Source organism: Trematomus bernacchii, unplaced genomic scaffold, assembly GCF_902827165.1.
Source record: "Trematomus bernacchii unplaced genomic scaffold, fTreBer1.1, whole genome shotgun sequence".
NCBI lineage: Eukaryota > Metazoa > Chordata > Actinopteri > Perciformes > Nototheniidae > Trematomus > Trematomus bernacchii.
Window position 1 is genome coordinate 10,102,591 of NW_022987564.1, and position 26,748 is coordinate 10,129,338.

General features: G+C 39.8%; 1 protein-coding gene across 1 annotated transcript in view; it reads right to left on the bottom strand.

Moving 5' to 3' along the window:
* LOC117478245 (CUB and sushi domain-containing protein 3-like) overlaps positions 1-26,748 on the bottom strand; it is a 336,058-nt gene that overhangs the window by 45,195 nt on the left and 264,115 nt on the right. Inside the window, exons 22-46 of the mRNA XM_034125216.1 lie at positions 25,303-25,403; positions 25,079-25,147; positions 24,765-24,921; positions 23,042-23,233; positions 20,674-20,800; positions 20,109-20,311; positions 19,547-19,738; positions 19,060-19,198; positions 18,302-18,489; positions 17,146-17,264; positions 16,894-16,969; positions 16,649-16,765; positions 13,155-13,268; positions 12,964-13,059; positions 12,565-12,768; positions 11,838-11,962; positions 11,203-11,299; positions 9,107-9,211; positions 8,884-9,002; positions 8,291-8,360; positions 7,470-7,586; positions 7,007-7,216; positions 5,901-6,089; positions 4,751-4,928; positions 1,358-1,503 (exon numbers count right to left, since the gene is read on the bottom strand). Of these exons, the coding sequence (XP_033981107.1) occupies positions 1,358-1,503; positions 4,751-4,928; positions 5,901-6,089; positions 7,007-7,216; positions 7,470-7,586; positions 8,291-8,360; positions 8,884-9,002; positions 9,107-9,211; positions 11,203-11,299; positions 11,838-11,962; positions 12,565-12,768; positions 12,964-13,059; positions 13,155-13,268; positions 16,649-16,765; positions 16,894-16,969; positions 17,146-17,264; positions 18,302-18,489; positions 19,060-19,198; positions 19,547-19,738; positions 20,109-20,311; positions 20,674-20,800; positions 23,042-23,233; positions 24,765-24,921; positions 25,079-25,147; positions 25,303-25,403 (3,450 nt within the window). The remainder of the gene's footprint in view (positions 1-1,357; positions 1,504-4,750; positions 4,929-5,900; positions 6,090-7,006; positions 7,217-7,469; positions 7,587-8,290; positions 8,361-8,883; positions 9,003-9,106; positions 9,212-11,202; positions 11,300-11,837; positions 11,963-12,564; positions 12,769-12,963; positions 13,060-13,154; positions 13,269-16,648; positions 16,766-16,893; positions 16,970-17,145; positions 17,265-18,301; positions 18,490-19,059; positions 19,199-19,546; positions 19,739-20,108; positions 20,312-20,673; positions 20,801-23,041; positions 23,234-24,764; positions 24,922-25,078; positions 25,148-25,302; positions 25,404-26,748) is intronic.

Genomic DNA, 26,748 nt, shown 5'->3' on the forward strand with positions numbered 1-26,748 from the left:
ATTACATTTTTTTTATGTATTCATTGTCAAAGCATTTAATATATTCATTGCTATCGGGATGTTAAGAGCATTCCATTGAATATAACAAAAAAGAAATCTGAAATAAATGACATACCCCACCTTTAAGTAGAAGTTACATTTGTCTTTCTCTATTCAGCAAACCAACTTTTTGCCGTTTTCCATCCAAGAACATCAAAGCTACTGGAAAGTACCAACAAATATGGAACATGCAAGGAAGTCAGAATAAAAAATAATCAAAACATCTGCTCGCCCATTGTGTATCGAGAGAACAGATAAATAAACAAGCATTCAGCTGTTCAGTGTCTCTTAGCTTTTAGTCAATCAGACATTTGACAGAAAAATATACTTTTCCTTCCAACAATAGCGTCATTTAGATATTGAATTCAGCAATGATATCATATGTACCTTACCTTACACTGATCTTTGGTCTAAATCATTGTATGCACACACATTGTACACTATATCTGTTTTCTTGTCTTTTTTATTACTGCCGATTTTTATTCATATTTTATTCCTTTTTTCATTCCATTGCAATGTAAATACTGTCATATTGTACTATATTTTTATATATGTTTCTAGTTCCCTACCTGTGTTTTAATTCATGTTTTATTTTTATTTTTATGTACGCACCAAGACGTCAAGTCAAATTTCTCGTATGTGTAAACCTACCTGGTAATAAACCTGTTTCTGATTCTGATGCAGAATTAGTTTGACCAAAGAAAGGCTAAACTATGTGTTCTATAACCAAGCAAGAGAGACCTTGAAAAAGCGATTAAATACCACACAAAAGTGAGTGTCTCATGACTAAGTGTTGTATGACTAATTTGTGATGTGTACTTCCTTCTTTAATCATGTAAAGCAACTGGATAAACATTTAGCATGGTTGCTTAAGTACACTCAAATATGAGAGCTTTGAAATGTTTAACACATGTTAAAGTGTTCACTAAAGAAGACCTGTCTGTAGCAGCAACGGCATGAGAACCATTGTGACTAATATACCCTTACTGTACTGGTAGGCAGCGACAAAGACGCCGGATTCAATCAGAGGGTAGAAAGTTCAAAAGGAAGACCGAACAATCATGAGTAAGAATGAGTCAAAGGAAGCAGGTCTGAGTTGATGAGGATGGAGTTGCAGAGAGTCTAACAACAAACAGATCGATGCCATCACTGCTGCAGGAACTAATGATAGCATTATAGTTTTACCACTATACCTCAGCACAATACAGCCAACAGCAGAGCAAGTTAATGAGAAAGGTATTGTACCCAAACAAATTCAATCCAATGCTTCCATTACTAGCTCTGTGAAAAAAGAAGGATAATGGTGTTACTGTCTCACCATGGTAGCTCAAGACAAAGAAGCCGGCTCCAGAGAAGTCTGAGTGGAATTTGATGAGGATGATGTTGGAAGTCGAGTAGACAGACTCCAGAGCTGTGTTCCCGCTAAACTGGCCAATTTGAGGAGAGGATTGGTCTGGACCATCCCTACAAAAGGGAAGAAACAGAGGAAAAGACAGACACACACACACACACACACACACACACACACACACACACACACACACACACACACACACACACACACACACACACACACACACACACACACACACACACACACACACACACACACACACACACACACACACACACACACACACACACACACACACGCACACACACACACACACACACACACACACACACACACACACGCACACACACACCTTGTGTTACAAAGTGGGTGATCAGAGACTAAAGATCCATAAAGACACGGACGTGATCTTTCTTTATGGAACAATATGAGAGAAAAAGTCAACCCAAAACATCATTTGAATAAGTTATGGCGGCCATTTCTGACAGTTAAAATGCTATTTGTGATCAGGAAATGGTTTATCCGAGGCAACAAACAAAGATAGAGGAGACTTGACGGTATTCATGAGGCAAAACCTGGAGCTGCTCCATTGACTGCGAATGGAGTCGGACATTGTCTGACAAAGTGCCGGCTCCCAGAGTGATTGTGCATGGTTATGGGCTCATCTTCCCTCTCGCAAAAACAATCCAAACTACAATGTCGGAAAGCTCATTTAGACATAAAACGTTCACAAACTCAGATTCCACTCAACTTACAAAGGAGCAGCTCCTCTTTGTCTCCGGATAACAACACAGTTCAAAGCCCCGGCTCTCTTACTCTTGCTTTGGGACGCTCAAGTTCATAAATATTGATTGAACTGTCGTCAGATCATAAGAATAACAAATGCGAGTCCTGTTGTAGACTTGGCTTTAGTGTTGCCACTAATATCAGCCTGGCATTCAGGAAAAGTTACACAATTACCAGCGAATGCAGACAGGGAGACATCTGTCAACTGGCAGGTCATGCTCTGTGTGCAGCGTCGTGAACATATTTCACCTTTAATGACCCAGCTGCTGTCAGACTGGAACTAACCAATAGCTGGCTCATTAGCAGTGATGAAAAAGTATCATCATGAAGTTAAATGGAATAATTATTTCCTGCTGTTAAGTGTTTTTTGATGTGGCCAATTATACCTGTTAGGTTATGTAAGGAATGGTCCCCGCTATGATTCACATTGCTGATGCTAACACCTACTTACATTTATAAGCACACAATGGCAACATACAGAGTAAAGAGTAGGGTTTAGTGTATAAAGTAGCCAAAGGTGAAGTATGTGACATATATGATAATACTTACAATGGCATCATGTAGTAAGCCTCTCAGTTTGACACCAATTAGCAGACTAACTGACTGTCAGGTTGGCTGGCTCTGGACTGAGGAGACCGCTGTGAAAATCACACCTTTACTACAGACACTGCGCTCTCTGCGGGAAGCCAGCTTTAAGGCTGTGAGACTTCGATTGTGAGGTTTTTTTTGTGCGTTTCAATGCTCGTTGCTGTTCTTGCTTTCTGCTAGTTCCCCAGTTTGTCCACTTTTCCAAGTGACAGCTGGGTCAGGAGCACGCTGTGCGACCGATTCACGGACTTCACAGAATGGGCTGTGGGTGGACAGCACATGGCTCAACAGAGTGGAGATGTGTGAGAGGCATGCTTTATATTATTTTTCAGTTATGAACTACCAAACATTAAAGACCTCTATACACTAAAAAATCCTCAACTCACTGGAAACAAGCTGTTGCACATGATTGTATTTGCAGCGACTACAAATCTGTGAGAGGCAGTTTTCCAATGTCAAGTGTGTTTAGATACCAAACACGTTCTTGCATTTTGTTCATATAATTGTGTTATACAATAAGCAGCCGCTAACTGAATCGTTTAAAATTATAATCAAGCAAACTCTGGTTTGAACTTTTCAAATTAAGGATTTGCTGCTTTTACATTTTTTGACTATTCTGTATTTGTGATCTTTGGCTTTTAGATTACTGGTAATAAGCAATTTGATGAAACTACATACTTGTTTAAAAGCATATCTTATTGCCTGTTGGTTGATTGATTGTGATGTTGTTTCACCTTAAATGTGAAAAGATGGCATAAAAGTGCTTCCACAGGAAACAGTCATACCTGCACATTCAGATGGTGATACATGTCCTGAGACATCATTTGGTGCATTAAGCCGGGAACCGTGTGTTGGTTGTTTCTCAAATAGGACCTCCTTAAGTAAAGTTTTCCCAAATGTGAGCTAGATTTAACTGGAGACTGGAGAAACAGCGGTACATGTCATTGTAACTGATCTCCCTTCAATCATTTATTCTGTAAAAGAATAAATGCACTGTTTTTGACTATTTATTGGTGTGTCAGCTCTTCTCTTGAGATAAAAGACAGTGTCTATACGTATACTCTTATGTTAGATGATCTAGGGATTTGTTGGAAAAGGTACATTGGTTTTCAAGTGTTTAGTTGGATAACTGAGGAACAGGGAAAACAACACAACCCTTAAATCTGGAAGGTTGAAAGTACTTATATATGAGAGGCATACAAAAGTACCAGACAGACGTTTGGTCCTTCTGTGTAGGTTAAAAATAAATGGGAATGTATTTCCAGCAAATTATTTCTCACACTCTGTTTTTTTGTTTGTTTTTCCTTCCTCGCCCTGCATCTCCGTGTCTGTATGCCAAGTGACGTTTCTAAACTGCACCCTGCTGTCTATTTATAGGAAACAGGCTATAGCTATAGAGAAGGGGCAGCTGCATGGCAACCAAAGAAAAATAGATTATACAGCCTATTTATGGTGCTGCTGCCACCTTGTACAGGCAGATAACCGTGTAACATGGTATCTAAGCAGTGTTTAAACATTTTGTATTGACAAGATGTCGGCTGTTGCCAATGTCTGCTGTCCTTAGGAAGAATAGTGAAGTGAGAAGTCAAGGCTGGGCAGGTAGGTAGAGAAAGACGTAATGTATATTACTTATAAAACCAATTGAGCCTTGGAGACAGTGTGAGAAGCAGAGGGTAAAGGGAGAGAGACTTACGGGTAAAGAGAGACGGATAACACATGACAAGAAGGAAATTATGTCAGACTAGCTTTATATTCAAGGGGAGACGTCTGTAGTCATAGTAACCCTTGAAGCAGTTTAGCCAATTAGTGGCCGTCTCTGAAAGGATGTTAAAGAGCACGACTTCCTGTGTGAGAGAGGTGGTGTGTGTAGGAGAAGTTCTCGGCATATGTCGAAACATATTTGTAGATCATGAGGATGAATAGTGTCCGTTTAGAGGTAAGGACGTAGAAAACGAGTGAATCTGATTCGTAAATAACACCTACCAGACAGTGATGTAGTCATATATGGGCTCGGTGCTCAGCACAGTGAAGTTGATGTAGATCCCGTGTCCAGGAGGAACTCGGACGCTCCACACACAGTCCTGGAAGTTGGGATACTCCTCAGGGTGACCAGGAGAGTAAATGGTTCCATTTAACGACGTGATGTTTCCACCACAGAGAGCTGCGAGACAGAATATTAACAGAATTACCAGCAAATTAGTTTTAACTTTGAGAGGTGTCAGTGATGATCTGGATGACTGAGAGAGGACACATCTCTATCAGTCATATAATGACCACTGGATAACACCTAAATGGCTTTAATAAATTCTCATTACGGTTTTATTTCAATTTCGGATGCTCAGGTATCCTTTCCAGCAGTGGTGTGATTTGAACACTGCTGAGAGCTAAACGGCAGAGTAAAGTTAATTAACGGCTTTCATTTAAGAAGAGTTGATTAAGTGCTATTGCTCTAAACAGTAAGTATAGGCTTAAAGTAAAACATGTAAAAATGGATTAGTGTGCAGTTACTTGTCATCACAGTAGCATAATATAATTTAATGTATTACTATTTCACTGTGGCAATATATAAAAACAATGTGCCAGACGCCTCTCCTATGCCCTCAAGATTTATTCTACACTCCCTTGCAATTTAGCTTTTTTGCTATTCATCAATTTTTAGTAGGGATAAATTACATTTTGTGTTGAGTTACAAGTTGCATATGTTTAATGTGTTTTTTTACAATGTTCTCTCAGCATACATTTTAACATTAACTGTTTATGCTGGAGTATAAGTACAGAGGGAAATACTGTTTAAAATACTATTGTTAAGAAAACAGTGTTTGCAGTTATGAATATAAAAAAAACATGTATAGGTTTAACAGTTACAGCTTGGAGTAAGATGGAGTTTTTTTAAATAATTTACAAGTTAGGGAATTCATTGTCCCTCAAAAACTCTTCTGTACTGAAAGAATAGTAAACCAGCAAACATGAACTATATGTGTTTGTCTGAGTAATTGATATATTCAATAAGTAAAACTAACAGATAGAAAATGACTAACACTATTTGTTTTCCCTTCACAACAACACAATGTTACATCTCGCTGTCAACAAACGAAACACAGTCATTCTGACACAGTAGTTAGTTCTGTGTTACCTTCACATCGTGGCAGTGGGTGATTCCAGTTCCTGCTGATTCCGTGTAAACATGTGAGCGACGCCTCGCCGATCAGAGAGTATCCGGGCAGACATTCAAACGACACCGTCATCCCTACGCTGAAATCTGTGCCAATCACGATACCGTTTCGAAAAGGCCGAGGGTCTGGACAACTCTGAAGCTGGTAGGCTGGAGACACAATAACCAAGATTAGGCCGAAAACTAGTAGAACTAAAAAAAACAAGGTCAAGTTTGTTCAGGGAAAGGAATAATAAAGACATCAGTTCTAGCACTGAACAACTAATATTCATTTCAAGAAAAGACTAACTCATAATTCCTCCGCCTGTTCTTCCAGCTGCAGATATCTCAATTAACACTGACATGCTAGAGAGACACAGAAAAGAACAGCTGCAGATCTCTAGACACAAATTAAGATTACTAACTTTTTGAAAAGGGTGTCATGCACCAAACAAGCTCAGACTTGTTCTTTTGATGTTGTCAATATTCTCCCAATTTAATTCTGACAGTCTGCCATATAACTGTTTTCGTCCCAGTGAATGTTGACAGACAAAGTAAGATGAGTCAAGTGTTTGCATGACTGAAGAAAGACAAGTGACTGAGAAAGATACACGTTAGAAGAAATAATAGTAGGGGAAATAATAGTATTCAGATTATTTTTCCTGTTTTAAAACACCTTGGCAGTGCCCCTGTCACGAGATAAAAGGTATTATTCATGAGTCACTGGAATTTGCACATAAATGGAATTAGCCGTAACACATTGAGGCTATCTCGGAGATATGTCATAATAAAAATACAAGCCTGCTGAAAAACCTTTTTAGTGTCAGATAGATTAAATAGAAAACTCATCTCATCACCAAAAAATCATTCAAAATGAGTTTTCTACACCCTGCCTTTTTTTGGCAAGTGCTTTAGAAGTCAAGAAAAATGTTATTGTTGTATGCAAAAAGGAAATCATTTTATTGTCAACAGTTTCCACTAGGAACAATCGCTGTTTTCAACAAAGCGCAGCAATCAGACAGTCGCTCTTGTTTTCTCGATGAGTGCACACAAGATGTCCGACAGGAGCGTGTAGAGACAACATTTACCTTGATATGTGATGTGGAACCCTGGTTTGTTTTGTGAGTAGTCGCTGTGGAAGAAGAAGCTGGTCTGGTGGGTGGTGCTGAACAGAGACTTGGGGATGACCGGGCCGCTGAACCGGTCGATCACCGAGCCCATCTCCAGGGTTCCACTGCGGATCTCCAAGTAATCGTGGATCGCTTCGGTGGAGAAGTTTAGAAACGCGAGATGGATTCCTGAGAGAAATGTTGACATTTTAAGCGATTAGCAAAGCCTGACTGGCAGAGGAACCGGCAATAAAAACATTTGTAGATGCTTCAGCAGCAGCCAACGACGTGAATAAAGGCCACCGATAATGATTTATTGAGTGAGTAATTAAATACAATTAACAATAAATAATATTGTTACATGAAGGGTGATACATATGACTAACTGAGAGAGAACAACACACACTTTCTCCTCAAGTTCAAAGTTGAGAGTGTTTCTTACCAAAGCCCACAGGTAAGTTGACTGTCCATGTGCAGTCTAATCCACTGGGGTAGTTGCCGGGGAAACCAGGACTTAAAATCACCCCACTTACTTCTTGCCTAGACCCACCACACTGAGCTGGGGGCACACACAACACACACACACACACACACACACACACACACACACACACACACACACACACACACACACACACACACACACACACACACACACACACACACACACACACACACACACACACACACACACACACACACACACACACACACAGAGAGAGAGACAAAGGGAAACAGAGGTTCAGTGTTGAAAGCAACACATCAAAGGCTGGAGGCTGACCTCAGACCAGCTCACACAGACTGCCTCTCCCTTTTTTAGGATGGTGCTGCTGACTGGACACATGAGATTCTTCAACCTGAAAGTTTGCATCATTTTGAATAACACATTAATATTCTGAGTCTTCAATAAATACCCTTCTTGAATAAATTACCATTGTGCAAGTAGAAATGTGTCCAGGGCTTGTTTTCCCCAGTTTGCCTCAGTGCATGCTGATGCTTTGGCCCACTGCATGTTTATGGCAGACTCTGCCTCAGCTTTGCATCAGTTTAAAAGCTTAATCGTATTCTGCACAGAATACTAAATAATCAGCTCATCACAGAACAGCAAATTGATCAAACGTCCTATTTTACAAAGAGTCAGGGTAGGCAACGGAGACAGCTTGCATCATTACTGCAGCACGGAAGTTCTGCACGTATCTCAGAATATCCAGGCTGCATGTATGTGTGTGTGTGTGTGCATATATGTATTGTGTAAACACCTACCGAGACATAGTGGCACAGGGTAGTTCCATCTTCTCACAGGTCCAGGCATGCAGGTGATATGAGCATTGCCCTAGAAATGTGAAAGCAAACACAATCAATGAATGGTAAACAGAAATTAAGTGCTGTTTATCTACAGAGCAATAATGAGTATGAGTACAGTAGTGCTGTATCTTAAGCGGGATAAAGGTAAAGCTCCATTTGAGTCGTATACAGTCCTCCAAAGAAATTGGGCAGACCACACCAGAAGCATACATTATTAAAGAGTTGTGCAGACCACACTAGAGTGGTATGTTTAGTAGGAAGTAGAGTAAACCATCCGAGAGTGGGGTTTTCTTCCGATTTCCGATTTAAATAGTGCTTGGTTTGTGCAGCCGTGAGATAAAAAGAGTGAATAGCGGCACATCAGAACAAATCTGAGCAGCCTTTAATGAATTTCACAAACATGGCAGTGTGTTATGCATTACACAACAGTAATCTGTAGTGCATGTGTGTGTTCTATGTATCTATAATGACTATCCTTCAGTTCCTCAGTAGCTAGCGGGAATCTGTGCATAAAACAAACAGAATACACGCATATAAGTTGATTTTTTTACCTGAAGAGAGTATCCTTGTTCACATAAAAACTGTACGACGTCTCCCACCATAAATCGGTCTCCTTGCCTTATTCCATAGTTTGGCGTCTGTGGCTCGGAACATGACTCCAGACCAATAGCTGATAAGAAATGTGTAATAAACACGGTTGTAAAACATTCACCCATTTGTATGTTAATACAGCATATGATGCAGATACATCTGTATACAAAACAAGTATGCTACCTGTATATTCCAAGTGAAAACCAGCAGCTGAGACACTTATATCCGAGCTGAAGCTTAGATGGAGGTTGTTAGATGTGCTATTCAGGAGAGGGGGAATAGTCGTGCCTGGAACGAAGAACATGATCACATTTTTACATTTTTCAACCGAGCCTTGAAAGCAAATTATCTTAGTTATCTGACAGCAAAGGAAACAACAAAGGCCTCCCAAATCTACATTTTCATATTTTGTTGTGTGTGTAGTGTTCTCGAAGGAGAGAAAAGGGAATTACTTTTATATGAGACATCTGTTTTATTCGAAACTACTTTTCAAATTGTTGCATGACCTACATAGCACGGCAAGGGAATGTACAAAGTGAAGAATGGATGCTGCACTACTGAAGTAAAGCTGGCACCATGCAACAGTGTGGTTCTGTCACAATGAGACAGTAGATGCTGCACTCTATTGTAAAGGAATATTAACCTTAAGAAAAGTCCTTGAAAATGTAATTTCTTGGCTAGCCTGAAGACTATAAAGTAGTAAAAGTCATTCCGAAAGTAGCCACTAGTGGAACATTTCTCAGAGCCCAGTTTTCACTGCCATGTTTTTTGTTCTGTGGCAGGTGAATCAGCAAAACATATCAAAGTCAAGAAGATAGAACTCTGAATTAGAAGTAATTCAGGCCAATGGATGTTAGTTGGTTGCCTGTTGCGAGGGGGCATTTTTAGATCGTAGCCACCTGGTCATATTCTAGAAAAACTCTTGTTCATCATCAGGAAACAAAAAAAAAACGGTAATAAATGATGAATGATGATGAATAATTAGCTGCGCAGATTGAAGCATTACACAGATCATTTGTGGATTCGTGAGAATATTAGATAACACTTAAAACACAAAAAAAAGTGTATTATCATAATTTATATATTGAAGAGATATAAGGAAGAACTCTGTCGTTTCCTTGCCAACACTATCATCTCTTATCCAGTTTGCCGTGGGGATGTCAGGCCCTGCCATAGATTATTTAACAGAACCCGCAGATTATCATGACTTTGCTCTCCTAAAAGCAGTACTAATACCCCCAGAAGATGCTGACTCCAAATTTGGACGGCTGCTTAAACTACACGAGTTACTGAATTTAGAGGAATGCTTTGCCAAGATTGAACACATTTTTTCATTAAATATGAGTTTCTGGAGCACTGGAGCAGAGGGACTCCCATTGTACTAAGCGCCGATATTTTTAAGAGACACATTACGTTTTTTAATATAAGATCAGTAGAGAAATATTTTCCACTAGATGTTTCATTGCCTGTATTTAGTTGTGAATATGAAACATGCCTTAATAACCATTGGTTTCCAATTACATTGATTAAGCTAACAGCGCTCCGAAATACATTTTGAGAGCTTTTATAAATGTGAATCATTGTATTGTTGTTTACATTTCTATGTTTGACACATCATGTCATAGGTTGCTCAGGGAGTATCTATTCCTAATGGGGATTAGAGTAATTTAGGATCAATTTGCTATGCCACAACATTTCTCATATGTTTTTAAAGGAATCACAGACAACAAGCCGGTGTCAGTGGGTGTGTTCCCGCCTCCTGCTGCGAGACCAGTGTATCTCTTATTGCACACTTAGCAGGGGGCCACATGGCCAGCATCTTGTATGCTTCAATCAGCGAGACAACATGTAATGTTCTTATTTGCATGTTGTCATTGTGTATTTAACCATCAAGCTATGTTTACAGGCAACAGGCAATTAAGTTATTCTACGTCTTCTCTAAATGTGGTTATGGAGAGTATGAATGCTCTTAAAGAAGTTGTTACATTACAACTACTTTTATAGTCATATCTGTTACAGGGTACTCTTGATTAAAATAATAACACTTTATCTCTGAAATTAGTTTTATCATACTCTTGATTTAAAAATAGTTTTGATTGTAGTTCAGAATTGTCTTACCTTTAACTCCAAAATAACTATTGATTGATTTATACAATTTGTAATTGAACATAACATAACTATACAATATAATAATGTTCTACTTGCCAATCTTTGTATAACACATTATCTCTGACACTAGTTTTGGCCATGACATTTGTAAAACACTAAAAACTGTTTACCAGAGTAGCTGCCCAGTCTTGGTGCGTGGTTGTCGGCACCATCATAAAAATCCAAAGAGTCCCAGTTATGCTCTGTGGCAAAACTCACAATTTGTATCTGGAGGGACGGATAGAGAGGAAGAGAAAGACAAAATAAGTTCTTGTTAGCGTGGACCTTTGTCTTTAAAAAGCAACTACATTTTCATTTCATCGCATCTGGTACAATGGTCTGCAATGTAATAATAGGAGAGAAACACATTCAGATAGAAACTCACATTTTTGATTATTGTTCAAACAAAACTGTCAAACAACATCAACAGAAACTGTTGTTTACCAAAAAAGTCTAATTATACCGAACACACCTGTACTTGTGCTGCTGTGAGGTGTCTGTCAAATATTTGAACAGACTCCATTTTGTGTCAGAGGCATCTTTGCCTTTGTATTTGTCCGTGAGAGCAGTTTAGCTTACACACAATCAGGCATTATCTCTCACGATTAGATCCTATCTGGTTATCTCTGGATGGCCCCTCTCTCACACAAACCATGCATCCATTCATCCTTCTAATAATATCTTATCTTCCTTGACATCCTGCCTGCTCAGCTTTTAAGCCAATGATACATAGGTCAGCCAGGAAGCAATGTGTGATAGGTGATACCTGTATTCCAGCTCCTTCTGGAACAGACACCTTCCACACACAGTTCTGGTTGTTGTCATAGGGCTCTGGATATCCAGGCGATAGGATGGTCCCACGACGGGCGGTCAACGCACCCCCACAGGGAACTGAGAGTGCCGGAAGGAGCGAAAAGCAGAGGTTAAAACAAGATGTTGTCTGCAAATAACAGGAAAAGAGAGAGCCTGTTGTGCCATCTCCTCTCCTGCAGAGCAGAGGAGCAAAAAGGGTCAGACCTGACAGCTTAGGCATAGTAAGGCTTAGCATTGTAATGTTATCTGTATTTTAACTGTAGGTATTGCTTGTGAATCTTATCAAAGTGGAGCGTCCAGTGTATAGTGACCTGAATCGCAACTCTTCATACTTTTAAATCCAGACTAAAAATGTATATTTTTGTCACTGTTTATATCCACACTGCAGTATGGTTTTTATTCATGTATTCTATACCTGTTGTGTTTATTTTATTATCTTTGCTTTTTAATGCCTGTTTTTAAATGCCATTTTATAATGTGTTTCTGCTGTATTTATTCTTAAATGTCTTTTATTTTAAATTGTAAAGCACTTTGAATTGCTGTGTGCTGAAAGGTGCTGTATAAATAAACTTGCCTTGCCTTGCCTTGCCTATAGCTTATAATAAATGTTATATTGTTACAGCATTCTCAATAGCAAAGTGTCTGTCTCCTGCCTAGTTTCTTCTTTGATTCATATTTACCTATACATGTTGGCAGGGTGTCATTCCATTGTGCCAGGTTGTCAGGGACACTCTCACACCGTATGGCAGTGGAGCCATGCAGGACGTAACCAGGGTTACACTCAAACTGCACCATCGAGCCAACTGCAAAGTCATTGCCGAGGCGTTTCCCAAACCGCGGCTCAGGGACCGAACTGCACTGTGTGGAGCTGGTCCTTGGTACAGCTGCAGAAATAAATTAGACGCAATAAGATGTTAATATCAAAAAGTGCAAATGTGCAGTTATTGCTGCCTATATTGGTCATTTCAAACAATTGAATTCAGGACTTTTAAAGGACACGTGGAAACCCTATTAGGCCTAAGGCAAGTAATAATAATGATACTTTGAATAACAAATTAAGCTACTTGTTATTGGCTGACCTTGGTAGACAAAGTGAAATCCCTTAGCAGTTTCTGGTCCGACCGTGCTAAACTTTACCGTGACCTGGTTTCCCGAGCTCAGAGGGAGAGACTCACCTAGGGAGAGGGAGACAGAGTTATACAATAGAGACAAAATCAGAAAGAAAGATATGGTTATGATTCATTCTGTCCATCTATCCATTTATCCTTACCAGAGTGGGACCCAGAGAGAGAAGACAATAGCGTGTTTTGTTGAGTTGGTCCATCGTAAATTTCCACCACATCGTTGAGAGAAGTCTGGAACATCACAAACTGTCCAAAGAGGACTGGAGACAAAAAGGGAAAAAGACGGATAGGGTGATGAATTAACCACACTTGCATGGTGGTAAATTATTATTCCAAGCCGCTGTCTGTGCCTGACCTTCTGATGATAAAATTAACCTGTAATACCTAATTTAAATTGTATTAAGCTGCAGTGTCAACCTCTATTTGAAGTCAACTATTGACACAAAATTGCATATCAGGACACTTAATAGTCTAAACATCACCTTATCATCATCATGCACCAATCCTCCTCAGCCCCCTCGGTTTGAGTGTATCAATGTTGTCAGCTAGTGTGAAATGCTAGTGTTGGCAAAAACTATATGTCAGTATGGCAAGATCTTTTTATGTCTGTCTTCTCTACATTATCTCAAGCAGGCAATGTGAAAGAATAGGATATGAAGCAAGTGGTAACCTGTCAAACTCCTGTCCTAACACCCATGTTTTACTCTGTTGCAGCATGATGGAAGGAAAGAAGATTGCTGCAGTGGCCATGAACCATGACTAAAGCAAGGATGTTAGAGTGCAGCTGCAGTAGCAGGAAGCATCATGTGGCCCCCTAGAGGCCCTAGGTACAGTATTTGCTCAAACTGATACTCTCTGTCTTGGTTGATCACTGATTCTTTAAAATAATTAAAAGTAGCCTTAAGCTGCAAATCTGTAGGTGTACTTGTATACATAACATGTGTTTGTCTGCTGCACATGGAAAATCCTCCTTAAGGATAACTAACATTTATTTCAGCCTCAATGAAACAGGCTCCCTAAGCAACATACTGTAAACACACACATCACGCACGCACCTGACACACACACACACACACACACACACACACACACACACACACACACACAGATATACTATATCGCCTCTCCATCTCTCCCTCCCTCTATATTTGGCCCCAACGGCGGAGGTGTAAAGGATTACATCTGAACATTGCCAAGGATATTGCGCTATAAGAAGGTCATTAGTCACTTTGTACAAGGCGTTTTCCCTCTGTGGAGTTCTTTTTAAGCATGATCCGCATTTTGTTAAAACATTGATCTGACTCACAAAGATACCCTGTCTGCTTTCATGTAAAACTCTGTTTCATGTTAAAACATGAAGGGCACTCAGAGAGCGCAGACCTCCGCCAAGGCCGTTTAAGTAAGTGAAAAATAATGCATGTCCTCTTGAAACAGATCCACTCCAAATATAATGGATTCTTCTTTTGCTCGTGTTACAACCTTCCACCAAGTTTTATGACAATTGGGCCAATACTTTTTCCGTTATCCTGCTGATAACACACAAATTAACCAACAAAATAAACCTAAAACAAACTATTTGACGAAGATAAATAATTATAAAAAACAACGCAGCTCAGAAACAAAACAGTGAATATTCAAATGCTGTTGAGACGACACAATTGTCAAGAAAGAGCTCTTTAATGCATATAAATCTCTCTTCTTATACTTGTATATAATAGCCATGCCATGCTTGTACATGAGGATGTATATAAGGGCATGGAGTGGTCATAAAAAATGACACGATTCTGCTTGTCAGCAGAAATACTTAAAAGCTCCCACCGCGTATGGATTTTAAGGAAACTAGAGTGATTAAGGTTTCCATCATGCCCTGCTGTATTATCGACAGACCGCAGAGCAGGTGGAGGAGTTCACAGCCAAAACCGTTTCAAAACGGCACAGATTTCAGGCAGGAGGACACACATGAATCAACGTTCACACAAGGGCACTTAAAGCATTATAACACACAGGAAATGCAGCTAAAATATCATCGTGGATTTTACTCCTACTTAGATAACATGAGAAATTACATGAATACATTCAATAAGAGAAAGACACCCAGTGATAAGGGATCACAGCAGTGTTTCCCCACAATGCCCACATGGCTTCATGGTAGAGAAATCCTTCTGAACTACATAAACCTGATAGATCTGTTGTGTCATCAGTAATGTCTCATACAGTTCAAAACATTCCATTGGACTTGTTATCAAATGATTGCAATGTTTACTTTCAAAAGGATGCTGCTTCAGCTTTTAACATCGGGTGGAGAAAAGCTGGGCATCCATCCCTGTGGAGCTGCCATGCCTCCTGATGAGTGGGTGTCCTGAGGCACGTCCTCATACGACAGGAGGTACGGCATCTCCACGGGAACGAATGCCAAGAGTCGGCCCCACCTGGTGTTGAATCCTTAGAAGCCATTTGGATGAGTGGTGAACCATCATTAACCATTTAAAGGCCAACCAGGTGGTTTAAATACAACTTCTCTCATATCATCATCAAACTGACAATCCTGCTACCTTGAGTCTGTATTATTCAACATATTTTTTTGAACAATGACAGCTGCTCTGTGTAGGATGTTCATGTGGAGAATGTCGTGTCTTAAACAATATGTAGGCCAAACAAATGTTAGCTCCTCTCCTTCAAAATGTCTTCATGGAGCTGACACTCCAAACGCTGCTTCGCTAATATAATGAGACAGCGACCATCAACAGCCTCAGGGAAAGCTGCTATTTATTCATAACACCACAGGGCATAATTGGACATCATATGCAATGACTACTGATTGTTTGTAAAAGCTCAAGTCAGACCCAATGACTCAGTCGTTCTAATAATCAGTCAGCCAGTAATGTAGATGTCAATACATTATACTGATATTGGAGACACAAATGTAAATTTGCGAACATTAAATGAAACACATACTTGACCACAACCCCAACTGTATGTGCACTCACTAGCTCTTTTGCTAACTCTTTTGTTAGCTCTCAATATCTGCTGAAGAAAACAAAGCCTCACTATTTCTATATACACTGTTTCACAAGTACTATCAAATGTTAACCAATCGCTCTCTGTAACAACTGAGCACATTATTTGAATAAATTGTTAATGTAGCCCTCAATTCTACATTTTTTGAAAGACATTTATTATGAACATAACATTTTTAAATTAATGATTAAATATCCCGACAGAATGACTATAATCAGTGATTTTTTAGGTATTATTTCCCGACAGCACCAGATGAGACGCTCATTTCCTCTAAAGCTCTCATAGACCGTAATAACCTTATTTAATGTGAACAACCCTCTACAATATTCATATCTTTGTGATGACTCATTTGTGGCTTATGGAACTCCAATCAAACGTGGCGAGATAAAAAACAGCCTCACATTTAAATGTCACTTCAATGATGAAACCCTGACCTGGAATCAAATAAATGGCTAGCAAGTATCCTTTGATCATGTGTCATTTCTTGTTTTTCATTCACATGTCGGGTTCTCTACTGTTATCCCTTCACCTTCACTGTCATATTAGAGCGTTATACCATTTTGTAGAGATTAACATAAACATAAATGTAAAACCACAATATTTCTATTTAGGAGGAACTTACCAAACTCTCTAGGTACAGAAATGGAGTACACGCAGTTCTGTCCAGAGGTATAGTTTCTGGGAAAGTTTGGGGATAAAACAGTCCCGTCTGTTCCTGTAGAACGACTTCCGCAGGGAGCTGGAGAAAGAACATAAACATGTGCAAACACATGAGGACAGGAAAAGAGGCACACACTTTTGATCCAACATAAAATGAGGTTGTGTGTGTAGGGATGCTTTAATCCATTCTGTATAATTGTGTGTTACCTTGACAACTCGGCAATGCTCGGTTCCACCCAGGTCTGCCATCATCTCCCATACTGCAGGTGAGGGTAGAATAGCCCTGAAGAAAAAAATAAATACAATTATACTTCCAGAAAAATAAGTCAACCAACCGACCGAAAGACCGACCAACCAACCAATGAGCATCCATCCAATGAAAAAAACAACCAACATATCAACCAACCGCAACTCACACCAATTAATTTATCCAACAAGCCACCTTTTTTTATTTCTTACCTGCAAAACATATCCGGCCTCACAATAGAAGGTGACAGTAGATCCAAGCTTATAGTCAGATCCCAGCCTGGTCCCATTCAGAACCACACCTGGGTCGAAACATGATTCCCTCAGCTTGGCTGGAAAGAGAGAACAAGTGAGTATGTGGGAGAGAAGATGAGGTATATAAAAACCGACAGGCACACATAAATAATAAGTCAAATTAATAATTACTATATCCCTAGCCATAATCAAATGAGGCAGACATTTCATTGGCCTTTAAAACAGTCTGTTTGACTTAGCCTTCTTCGCCAAAGATGGAGCGAGAACGATAACTTCATCCCCCGGCTTTTGTATGCTACATGAACCTTGTAAATTATGGCTACAGCCCTCCCCTCCTACAAGATTAGCGGCCACCCTGCATCAACTCAAGACTTAATTCCTGAATCCACATGCTGCCCATGTTGATTATTTTGGGTGAATCAAACTCGCCCCTATGACAGACTATTTCAACAAACACTAATTCAACAGGGACTGAGAGAGCAATCATTCCTTTTCATCTTAAAATCAGCATGACGCACACTGTCATCAGTGTGGGGGGATTAACTGCAAATGTACTTTTGTATTGAGCGGTAAGGGGTAATGCGGGAGTCTTCTTTGTTCAATGTGAAAATGAAATATGTCTAAATACATTACAGAGACATCTAAAACATTTTACCTCGCTTATAAGCAACAGAAAAAGACAAACAACAGCCCCTGAGGCAATAACATCAAGCATAGTACATTAGAAATATGTTTTGTAAAGTGGCGATAAATACATTCCCAGTTGGGCTGTGTGTCTTTCTATTTATTTAGTTTTTTTTTATCTCATGTCATCATAGGCTAATCAAAAGACATAGGGACATCTAGTCAAAGATATTAATCATTAATTACTGGCTGCTTAGTAAATTACTGGGTGCTGCTTTGCTTACGTGATTGTGATTATAGTGTAGATGTGTACCAATAACAGTTGAGTGAAATGTGTCTTTGCTGTTAAGAATCCTCTGCTGACCTGAATCTCCCAGAGAATACAACATCTGTGTTCTGTGCTGTTGGCCTCTTACATCTTCTAAAACTATTCCAGCGCGAAACACTATAGTACATAAGAGATGGTGGTACTATTCGGAGAATATTTTACCTTTGTATTCCAGGTGAAAACCGCCATAAGAAACAGACCCATCACTGCGGAATGCTAAGTGCATTGTATTCGAACTGCTCTCTATCCGCTCTGGGAGTTTGCTGTCCTGGAAGCTACCAATCAGAGGACTGTTGCTGTCCGGACCATCGTATATATACAGGAAGTCGTAGTTTGGCTCAATGTTGAAACTAGAGATTAAGATAACAACAAAGATAGGAGGTAGGGGGAAGCAGATGGGAGAAAATAGGCACAGGAAGAGTTAACAATAACACTTAAGCATTGAATGTTCATCAGAATAACTTTTTTTTTTGTATTGTTTTTTTATTTTTTATAATAGAAAGCATGCGAATATTTGGTCTGAGAGCAGCCTTAAGTAATAGTTAAGTTAAACGCCCACTTTTCCAAAAAAAGCATGTCATGGTCCAAATGGTTCTGAGGGCTCATACAGTAAAACACAAAAGCTGCTGCTGCTGACAGTTTCTAAAAAAAAAAAGAATACTATGTGTAGAAAAAATAAATAAAATTAGGACTGTTAGTTACAAAGATGTTTTAATATGTACCAGATAGACATTTTGTGTTGCTATATGATGAATCCTAATGATTTTGGTGATTTCTTAACATTTATTCTAGCACCAAAAAGTCAAATGATGAAACCAATGAAGACTGTATTTCTAATCAATTTCACTCTGCCACTCAGGGAAATAAATGTTTTAAAAAATGTTTTAAATCTGTGAACTTTGATTTTACAAGAAAGTTACCCGATGAACGCCAGCGACAGGACATAGTCAGAGTTGACAGCAATGAGCCAGTCACAGTCCTTGGAGTGAGGGTAGGGATGAGGGTAGTTAGGAGACAGTATGAATCCGTTGGAGCCAGTTAGGTTTCCTCCACATGGAGCTGTGACGGAAACACAAGCAAAGGTCAATAAAGTCTAAAAGTACCCTAACCTTTACATTCATTAAAGTACATTTTTTTCAATCAACACTATTTTTATTGCTTTAAGTAAGGCGTAGTTATGAGATTTTCAATAACAGGCAGCAGCATGGAGAAATGTGGGCAGCAAATGGAATATTATCACACTGTATGAGAAGCAAGTTCAGGAAACATTATCTTCTTTACACAGCCCTTCTATAAGTCACTCACAGACGTGTCATTGAGCAAGGTAATCAGCCCTTAACAACTGCAGCTGGTATGCAGCACATATATCAAATGTCCCTATGGATATATGGAAGCTGGGCTCCTCACCTATGCAGACAGGCGGGCTGGGCTGCCAGTAGTATCTGTTATCCACTTGTATACAGGTGATTTTTTCGTCCCCCTGGAGCTCATATCCTGGGTCACACTGAACGGACACTGAATCCCCCGGCTCACGGCCATCTCCACTACGACTGCCGTTCATTGGTACACCCGGGTCCCTGCAGGCTGTAGCCACAGAGCCTGGACAGAGAGACACGGGGGGAGAGAGGCCACAGGAGAAAGAAGAGCGTGGAGGAGAAAGAGGTGAGGGTGATTACAAATATGTATCACACAGGCTATTTAGAGCTTATTTAGCTAATGCATTAGCTTGGAGCATAAAATCCGTACTGAATACAGTAACTGTGTGCTCCTGTGTTATTAAATAAAATCATTTCTGGCTGGTCAAATTAAGTTACGAGAAGCATTTCTTCCATTAAGTATTTGCACATTTGGATTTGTCAAATAAGAGAAATACAAATATTCTGAGTCAAATAGGGATACCGAAAAAAATAATATTCAGAGTCTCAGAAAAACTTAGGATGGTAAGGACATTAGTTTGGACAATACTCACTAGAGAACTGCATAGCGAATCCTGACTTGCTGATGTAAAAGTCTGTCTCAAACTGAATAGTGACAGTGTTCAGTGTGGAGTGCAGTCTCTCGGGAAGCAGAGACCCACTCAGCTCTGACAAAGACATCTCGTTCTCAGGTGGTCCATCCCAAACCTTCAGCATGTCGTGGCTGGCTTCTGTGTCAAACGCCAAGAACTGGAGACTGTAATTTGCATAAAGAAAAAAATGTGAGCAAAAATATAAATATTATATCTTCAATAATTCCTAAAAACATTTTCTTAAAGTCCATTCCAAACTTATACAACTGCCCTCCTTTTTTAAAACCAACAACTCACAGAGAGACTATTATGGAAATCATTTCAGATAAAAACAATGTGTGGTTGGTGATTTCATTTTAAGTGAGATCATTTCCTTCAATAATTATATTAGGAAAAAAAACACTAACTCAGAGGAAATTACTTTTCAATTTAATGTTTTTTTCAAAAGTACTGGAGTGGGCACTAAAATTAATGACATTCTTATTTTTACTTTACCAGTGGGAAGGTTTAAAATGGTCTACTTTACCTCACAATGTTTCCTGAGTCCACCTCGATGGTCCAAGTGCAGCGCAGATTATTGTCGTAAGGAAAAGGGTACCCAGGGGAAAGAATCCGCCCTGCAGACTCCCCTTTAAAACGGCCCCCACACTCGGCTACAGGAACCACACACACAATGAACACTGTTAATATGAAGCAATAAACAAATGAGCCTGTATTCTATATCTTAATGTCTGATAAGCACACTGACAACCTTACCAAAATCAATTAAAACCAATGGGTAATTGATGAGTGTGTATTTGATGTATGACAAGTCAACTAGTTATCTGTCTGTGGCAATTGTTGATCAAGGCAATCAGATCCACCAAGTGCACCTCAGCAGCCGCTGAGCAGTGATTTAACGGTCAAACACGGAGACAAATGGATTTAGAAAGAAGCTAACTCTCTTTCTCAGCGACTCTCTGTCTTTCTCACGCACAGAGAGAGCAGAGAAGAAGAGACAAAGTGCTGACCATCCCTGAAGAAACCACCACACATTATATAACAGAAAGTAATTCCCCTTTCTCTCTTTGTCTCTCTCGGTTATATATTTCCACAATCTTCATCCCCTCTCTTTTCCCCTTCCCTCCCTATGTTCCTCGTCCCTCAGGCTCCCCTCCCCTCAGTGGAATATATTAACGCGAGTAATAGGAGCAATATTAGGGGTTGGGAAGGAGGAGAAAAGAGAGAAGGAGATGGAAAAGAAAGAAAAAACTCAGAGAACCAAGGGGGAAACACTATGAGTAATAATAAGAAGCAATATAATATTAAGACTGGAGGTTAGCTGAGGTCATTGTGTGTCACTGCTTAAATATAAAGTCAGAGAATATCAGACAGTGGTTTTATGAGTCTTTCATTATTGATAGTGAGAAGGAGAGAGACTTATTAAGCTGAATCCAAAATCAGAAAGTTCACAGGCAGCGATGAGGAAAGAAAGGTCCCTAAAACATTGAGCTGCTGTTATCCTTATAGCTCCCATCTGGGGCACAGCTGCAGCGGCCATTTTGTGTGCCACTCTGTAAAGTTTTAGCATTTGTTTGGGTTTAATTGGGACATTTATTAATTCAACCACAAAGCTACTGGAAAGGTCTGTCTCCAAACAAGCTTCAAGATTTCAGACATATATACCAACATATTAATGAATGTGTGAGTGTGCCTGTTTGAGTTCAGCAGCCCTGATGATGCATAATAATGCATTAATATTGACTTGTTGACATCAATATTCAGAGCTGTGGTTTGTAGTTTCCCATCAGTTTGAAGTCATGAAAAATGAATGAAAAGGCCATGAGATTATAATGAAATATTTAGAATTATGTCAATACTCAGAGAGTAGTCGCTTCCCGGTGCGTTTTATGGCTCACATAAAATGGCCTGGAAATTGATACAGTTCTCAGGAGCAAACCAAATCAATTAAAATGTGTTTATGAAACAATTACTATAAATAGGTTTGTCACTTAGCTCTTTATAGAGGAGGAATTACATAAATAAGGGTTAAGAACAAGCCAGGAATATAAAGAGGTGTGCTGTGTGTGTGTGTGTGTGTGTGTGTGTGTGTGTGTGTGTGTGTGTGTGTGTGTGTGTGTGTGTGTGTGTGTGTGTGTGTGTGTGTGTGTGTGTGTGTGTTTGCATGTTGCAGAGCATCTAGGGGCGAAGATGGCGGTCTACAGGAGACACTGCAGGAAGTGAAATGGGTCAATTGGCCAGAGGGAGTCCAGGTGGTAAACTCTCCTGAATAAATGGGCTTATCAACCAGACTTTAAACCTGGAGCACTGTGTGATCTCATGGGAAAATCAAGACGGGGATTCCACAGGAAATTGGCCTCCATCTGCTTTTTTTCCAGATTATTGAATGAACGTCCAGTGAGCAGACACTTTGCATAAAGCTGAGCGCCACTGCAGTGTAGAGCAATACTGTGGAGTCAGTACAATATTACTTACTGCGACTTAAAATATGCATTTTTTAGTTCTGGGTTAAATGTGATATTCTACACTGAGAACAGCTGGATGTCATCATCTCTTAATTGTTGGGCTATAACAAATGTTACAAAATATCTGTTTTCAATTGAAACCAATGCCTGTATGAGGCCTTGGGTTGCTGTGTGGCAATTTAACAAATAAATGGAATCATGTCTGCAGATGGCAGCACTATGGACCACCTATCATACATCAAAAAATGCCGTAATATCAGTGAAAGCCAAAGCAACAATGAACCCTCCTCACCTCTCCCTCTCAAGCTTATTACAGAGTGCTATTCAAGGTTCATCCTGTAATTGAGTGTGTGCTTGCCTTTGTGTGTCTGTATACATCAGCTTGAGTCTTTTCAATGCACTTCTTTTCAAAAATGGAAAGGGACGTACCGATGCAGGAAGGCAGGGGGTTATCCCAGGCTCTCCTCTCGCCTGTCATGCACTTCAGGGTGGTGGCACCATGCAGAGTGTATCCGGGCTCACATCTGTATGTGATGCTGCTCCCGGTGAAATGACCTTGGTCGTTGACCTTGAAGCCGAACTGAGGCACGCCAGGGTCCTCACAGTGGGACAACTCAAAACCTAGAAAGAGAAAAAGACAGATAAGGATCATTACAGCGCATACTTTAAAATAAACTCTCTCAGGGACATCTGAGAGCCACGAGAGAAAACACAATTAGTTTTGTTTAGATGCCCAATATCCCCTTAATATCTGGCAGACTCAAATATTCTGTTTATTTATATCACAGATCCTGTTTTCCAGGTTTAATAAAAAACAGGAAAGGATACATGAGACATCCCAATATTATGAGTGATACTGGAGCATATACACCTTATCCAATTTAATGTTGTTTTCACACTCTGTCTAAGCTCCGTTTCCATGGTAATATGCAGAATATTCAGTATATTCATGTGCTTGATTTTGGAGAGCGGGATAGGAAGCGATATATAAATAGCGTATCCTTATGAGACCGTAACCATATATTACCTAGAAGACGGGGTGCATCAGGATTTGAGTTATCTCCTGGAACACTGCAGTAGGTGCATGTCTAAATCCTAAAAAACGACCGTTCGCAGAGATGTTCTTTTAACGTTTGCCAATCTGAACACAGCTGCAATCATCCTGACAAGTAGTGTGAATAGTTGCACATCTAAAATCGTTTTAAACATGTTTATGAAATCAACTTATTATGCATACTTCTGTGAATCACATCTTTGAGTTGACTTGTATTGTAGTTTTGTATAACTTTACACAGGGTGAGGCATTTAGAATTGTATCATAACTATAAAACAAACCGCAGTGCTGCAGTGTTTTATAAGATAATGCCTCTTGTTTACATTGCTAACTAACTTCTATCCGCATCAGTATAAGAAAGTTAAAGTGCAGAGTAAACAATGCTCCACTCTTCATTTAAACAATTATGTTTTATTTCCAACTATGCTTCTTAGAGGACACATGCAAACGTGGGTGTACTTTAGTGAACATCAGAGAGCACCTTTAGCATCCCATCCTACGCTGAAATCAGAGCGCTCTGAAATCTTTGGTAATCAAACAGGATACGTTTCTTGTGATAATGTCAGCTGTGGAATTCACAATTAGTTGTGTGTTGGTTTCACAAATGAGAACCATTTGGAGTGAAATTGATTCTGAGAGCATGCTTCATTCGTGAGAAATTAGTAAATGTAATTGCTCATTTAATGTGACTCCCACACTGAGTAACATGTTTTCTCAGGTGGTGTCATTGTCTACGGCAGTTTTACCTTATTTAACATAACATAACTAAAAGCTAGCTGAGATGTAATGCATTGGAATCTCCCAAAATCGTTACGAAGGACTTGCCATTGTCTCTTCATAGGGAGCAATTAACAAACTACCAGAACAGAACAATTAACCAATCCCAGCATGGTTGTGATGCACTTTACGTTACTTTTGTGCAAAATTGCCATGCTGTGGGACAGGGAGGTTATGTAGTGATGTTTACACACAGGTTTGATAAATGGAAGAGGTTCCAATTGTTTCTTATACAACCATTTGTGGTCAGAATTAACCTCAGCTTCCGGTTTAGTTTAGGCTGTGTGTATGTATACAGTATTTCCTGATCTGTGCACTTACTGGAGTAGACCAGTTTGAATCCTTCCCCATGACTTTCTGAATCGCTGTAAAACTCCAGCCAGAGGTGGTTTGATGTGGAGATCAGCGTCAGGCCCAGCATGGATGATCCCGTGAACGCTCCAAGAACCTGGGCTGTGCTGTCTTTACCATCATAAATCTGTAAAAATAATCACAGAACAATTCATTTGAGATGCAAATGTAACATTAAACAACCCATTGAGGTTCAAGTGTAGTTTTTGATGGCATGCATTGTGTCTTTTTATCATCACAGAGCAGTTTCAAGCGATTGAATGTGTGTTTGTGAGTGTGTTTACCTTTAGTATATCTGCCTGGGCGAGATGAAAGGTTCTAGCAGAAATGTTGATGCCTTTCCCAGCTTGCACCTAAAGTAAACATGATATACAAATTAGATTTGTACGCCATTAAAGCGCTCACAAATATATGCAGATAGTCATTAAGCCTCCCTAATTATCATAATGGTTTTTACACTTGTGCCAGGGTTTCTATTACCCTCAGTTAGGATGTACAGATGAGGTACCTGGATGCTGTAGATGCACTCGTGGTTGTTGTCGTAGTTCATTGGATAGTTTGGAGAGAGAATGATCCCTTCATTGTTTATAACTGAAGAACCACACTCGGCTTGAAAGAAGAAAGAAGAGCATTCAAAAAGACGAAGACGGATGGTTTGATTATTAAGAGTGTGATAATGATGTGGTGAGAACATGTGGGAAGACATTGACATTTCTTATGCAACAGAAAATGCCACACATTAAAAAATCCATTCTAGAAAATGGTTCAGGCTCACCAGATTCATTCCACAGTACGAGCAGTTATAGCGAGTATAGGAATATAGTGCCTAGTATAAAATATAATGTCATCATATAGAAGATGATTATTCCTTTTTTTCCAATGAATGGACAGATACGTTAGTGTGTGCTTGTGAGTCATTTTACAACCCTTTTAAACCACTGTTTTGTCAGCCATCTACTTCAGTTGAGGAGAATAGGCAGGCGGTTAAATTGAGAAACTAATTTACCTAAGGATATCCGCCCGCAGCACTTCTCACATGTGGCCTCCATCTGCAGTATCCATGTCCCTCTCCTCTTTCCCTCCCTCTCTCCCCCTCTCTGTGTCTCTACTGGTGTAATAGTCATATTACAGCTGTCATATCGTCAATAAATCACGCTGCTACAGTTTCCATTTAGAAAATTACCTCTCCACCCTCTCCCTCTTCAACTCCCTCCCTCTTGCTCTTTCTCTCTGTTCCCTCTCTATGAATAGTGCCTCCTTAACCCTCTTCTGCTTCAATCTGCTTTACTCTTCCGCTTCTCATAAGTTTCCTATTCTCTACTGTTCCATGTTGAGTAGCAGATAATGTCCAGTAATAAGCCAAAAGCACTTGTGACTTTCTGAAAAACCAATGACACCTCCTTGGTACCTTTCCAACTCCCTTCTGGACAGTGCTTTATGAAAACAATATGTTTGACTCACTGGGGAGGTGAAGAAAGCCTCATGTGAAACCCACTAACAAAGGCCTCTGAAGCAATACTTTAAACCTGAGAAGCACATCCCTTAGTTAATACAAACTAGGCAAATACAAAGCACAATGCAAAGGTTTGCAGAGCTAAGTTATTAGAAAATGGCACATCATAAGTCTGTTTCCTCTAGTGTTCACTCCTGCTTTGTGATGTGCACCGCATCACGCAGCAATGCAAAACAACACACAGGCACTAAATATAGCAAACGGCACTGAAGCTCAGAACCTCGGCACGCAACACCTCCCACCTCTCTGCATTATCAGGCTCTGCACGATGACGACAAAGAGGCAAAGACGTAAACACTGGCACTGCAAACAACACGTAAAGCTGCTGTTTTAAATATCCTCACCAGCCATCTAAAATGAAAAAGTTAAATATGGTGTCTGCTGTTTTACTAGAGCTTTATAGTAATGGCGTTGCTGAAAACAATCCTGTGAAGGAGTCCA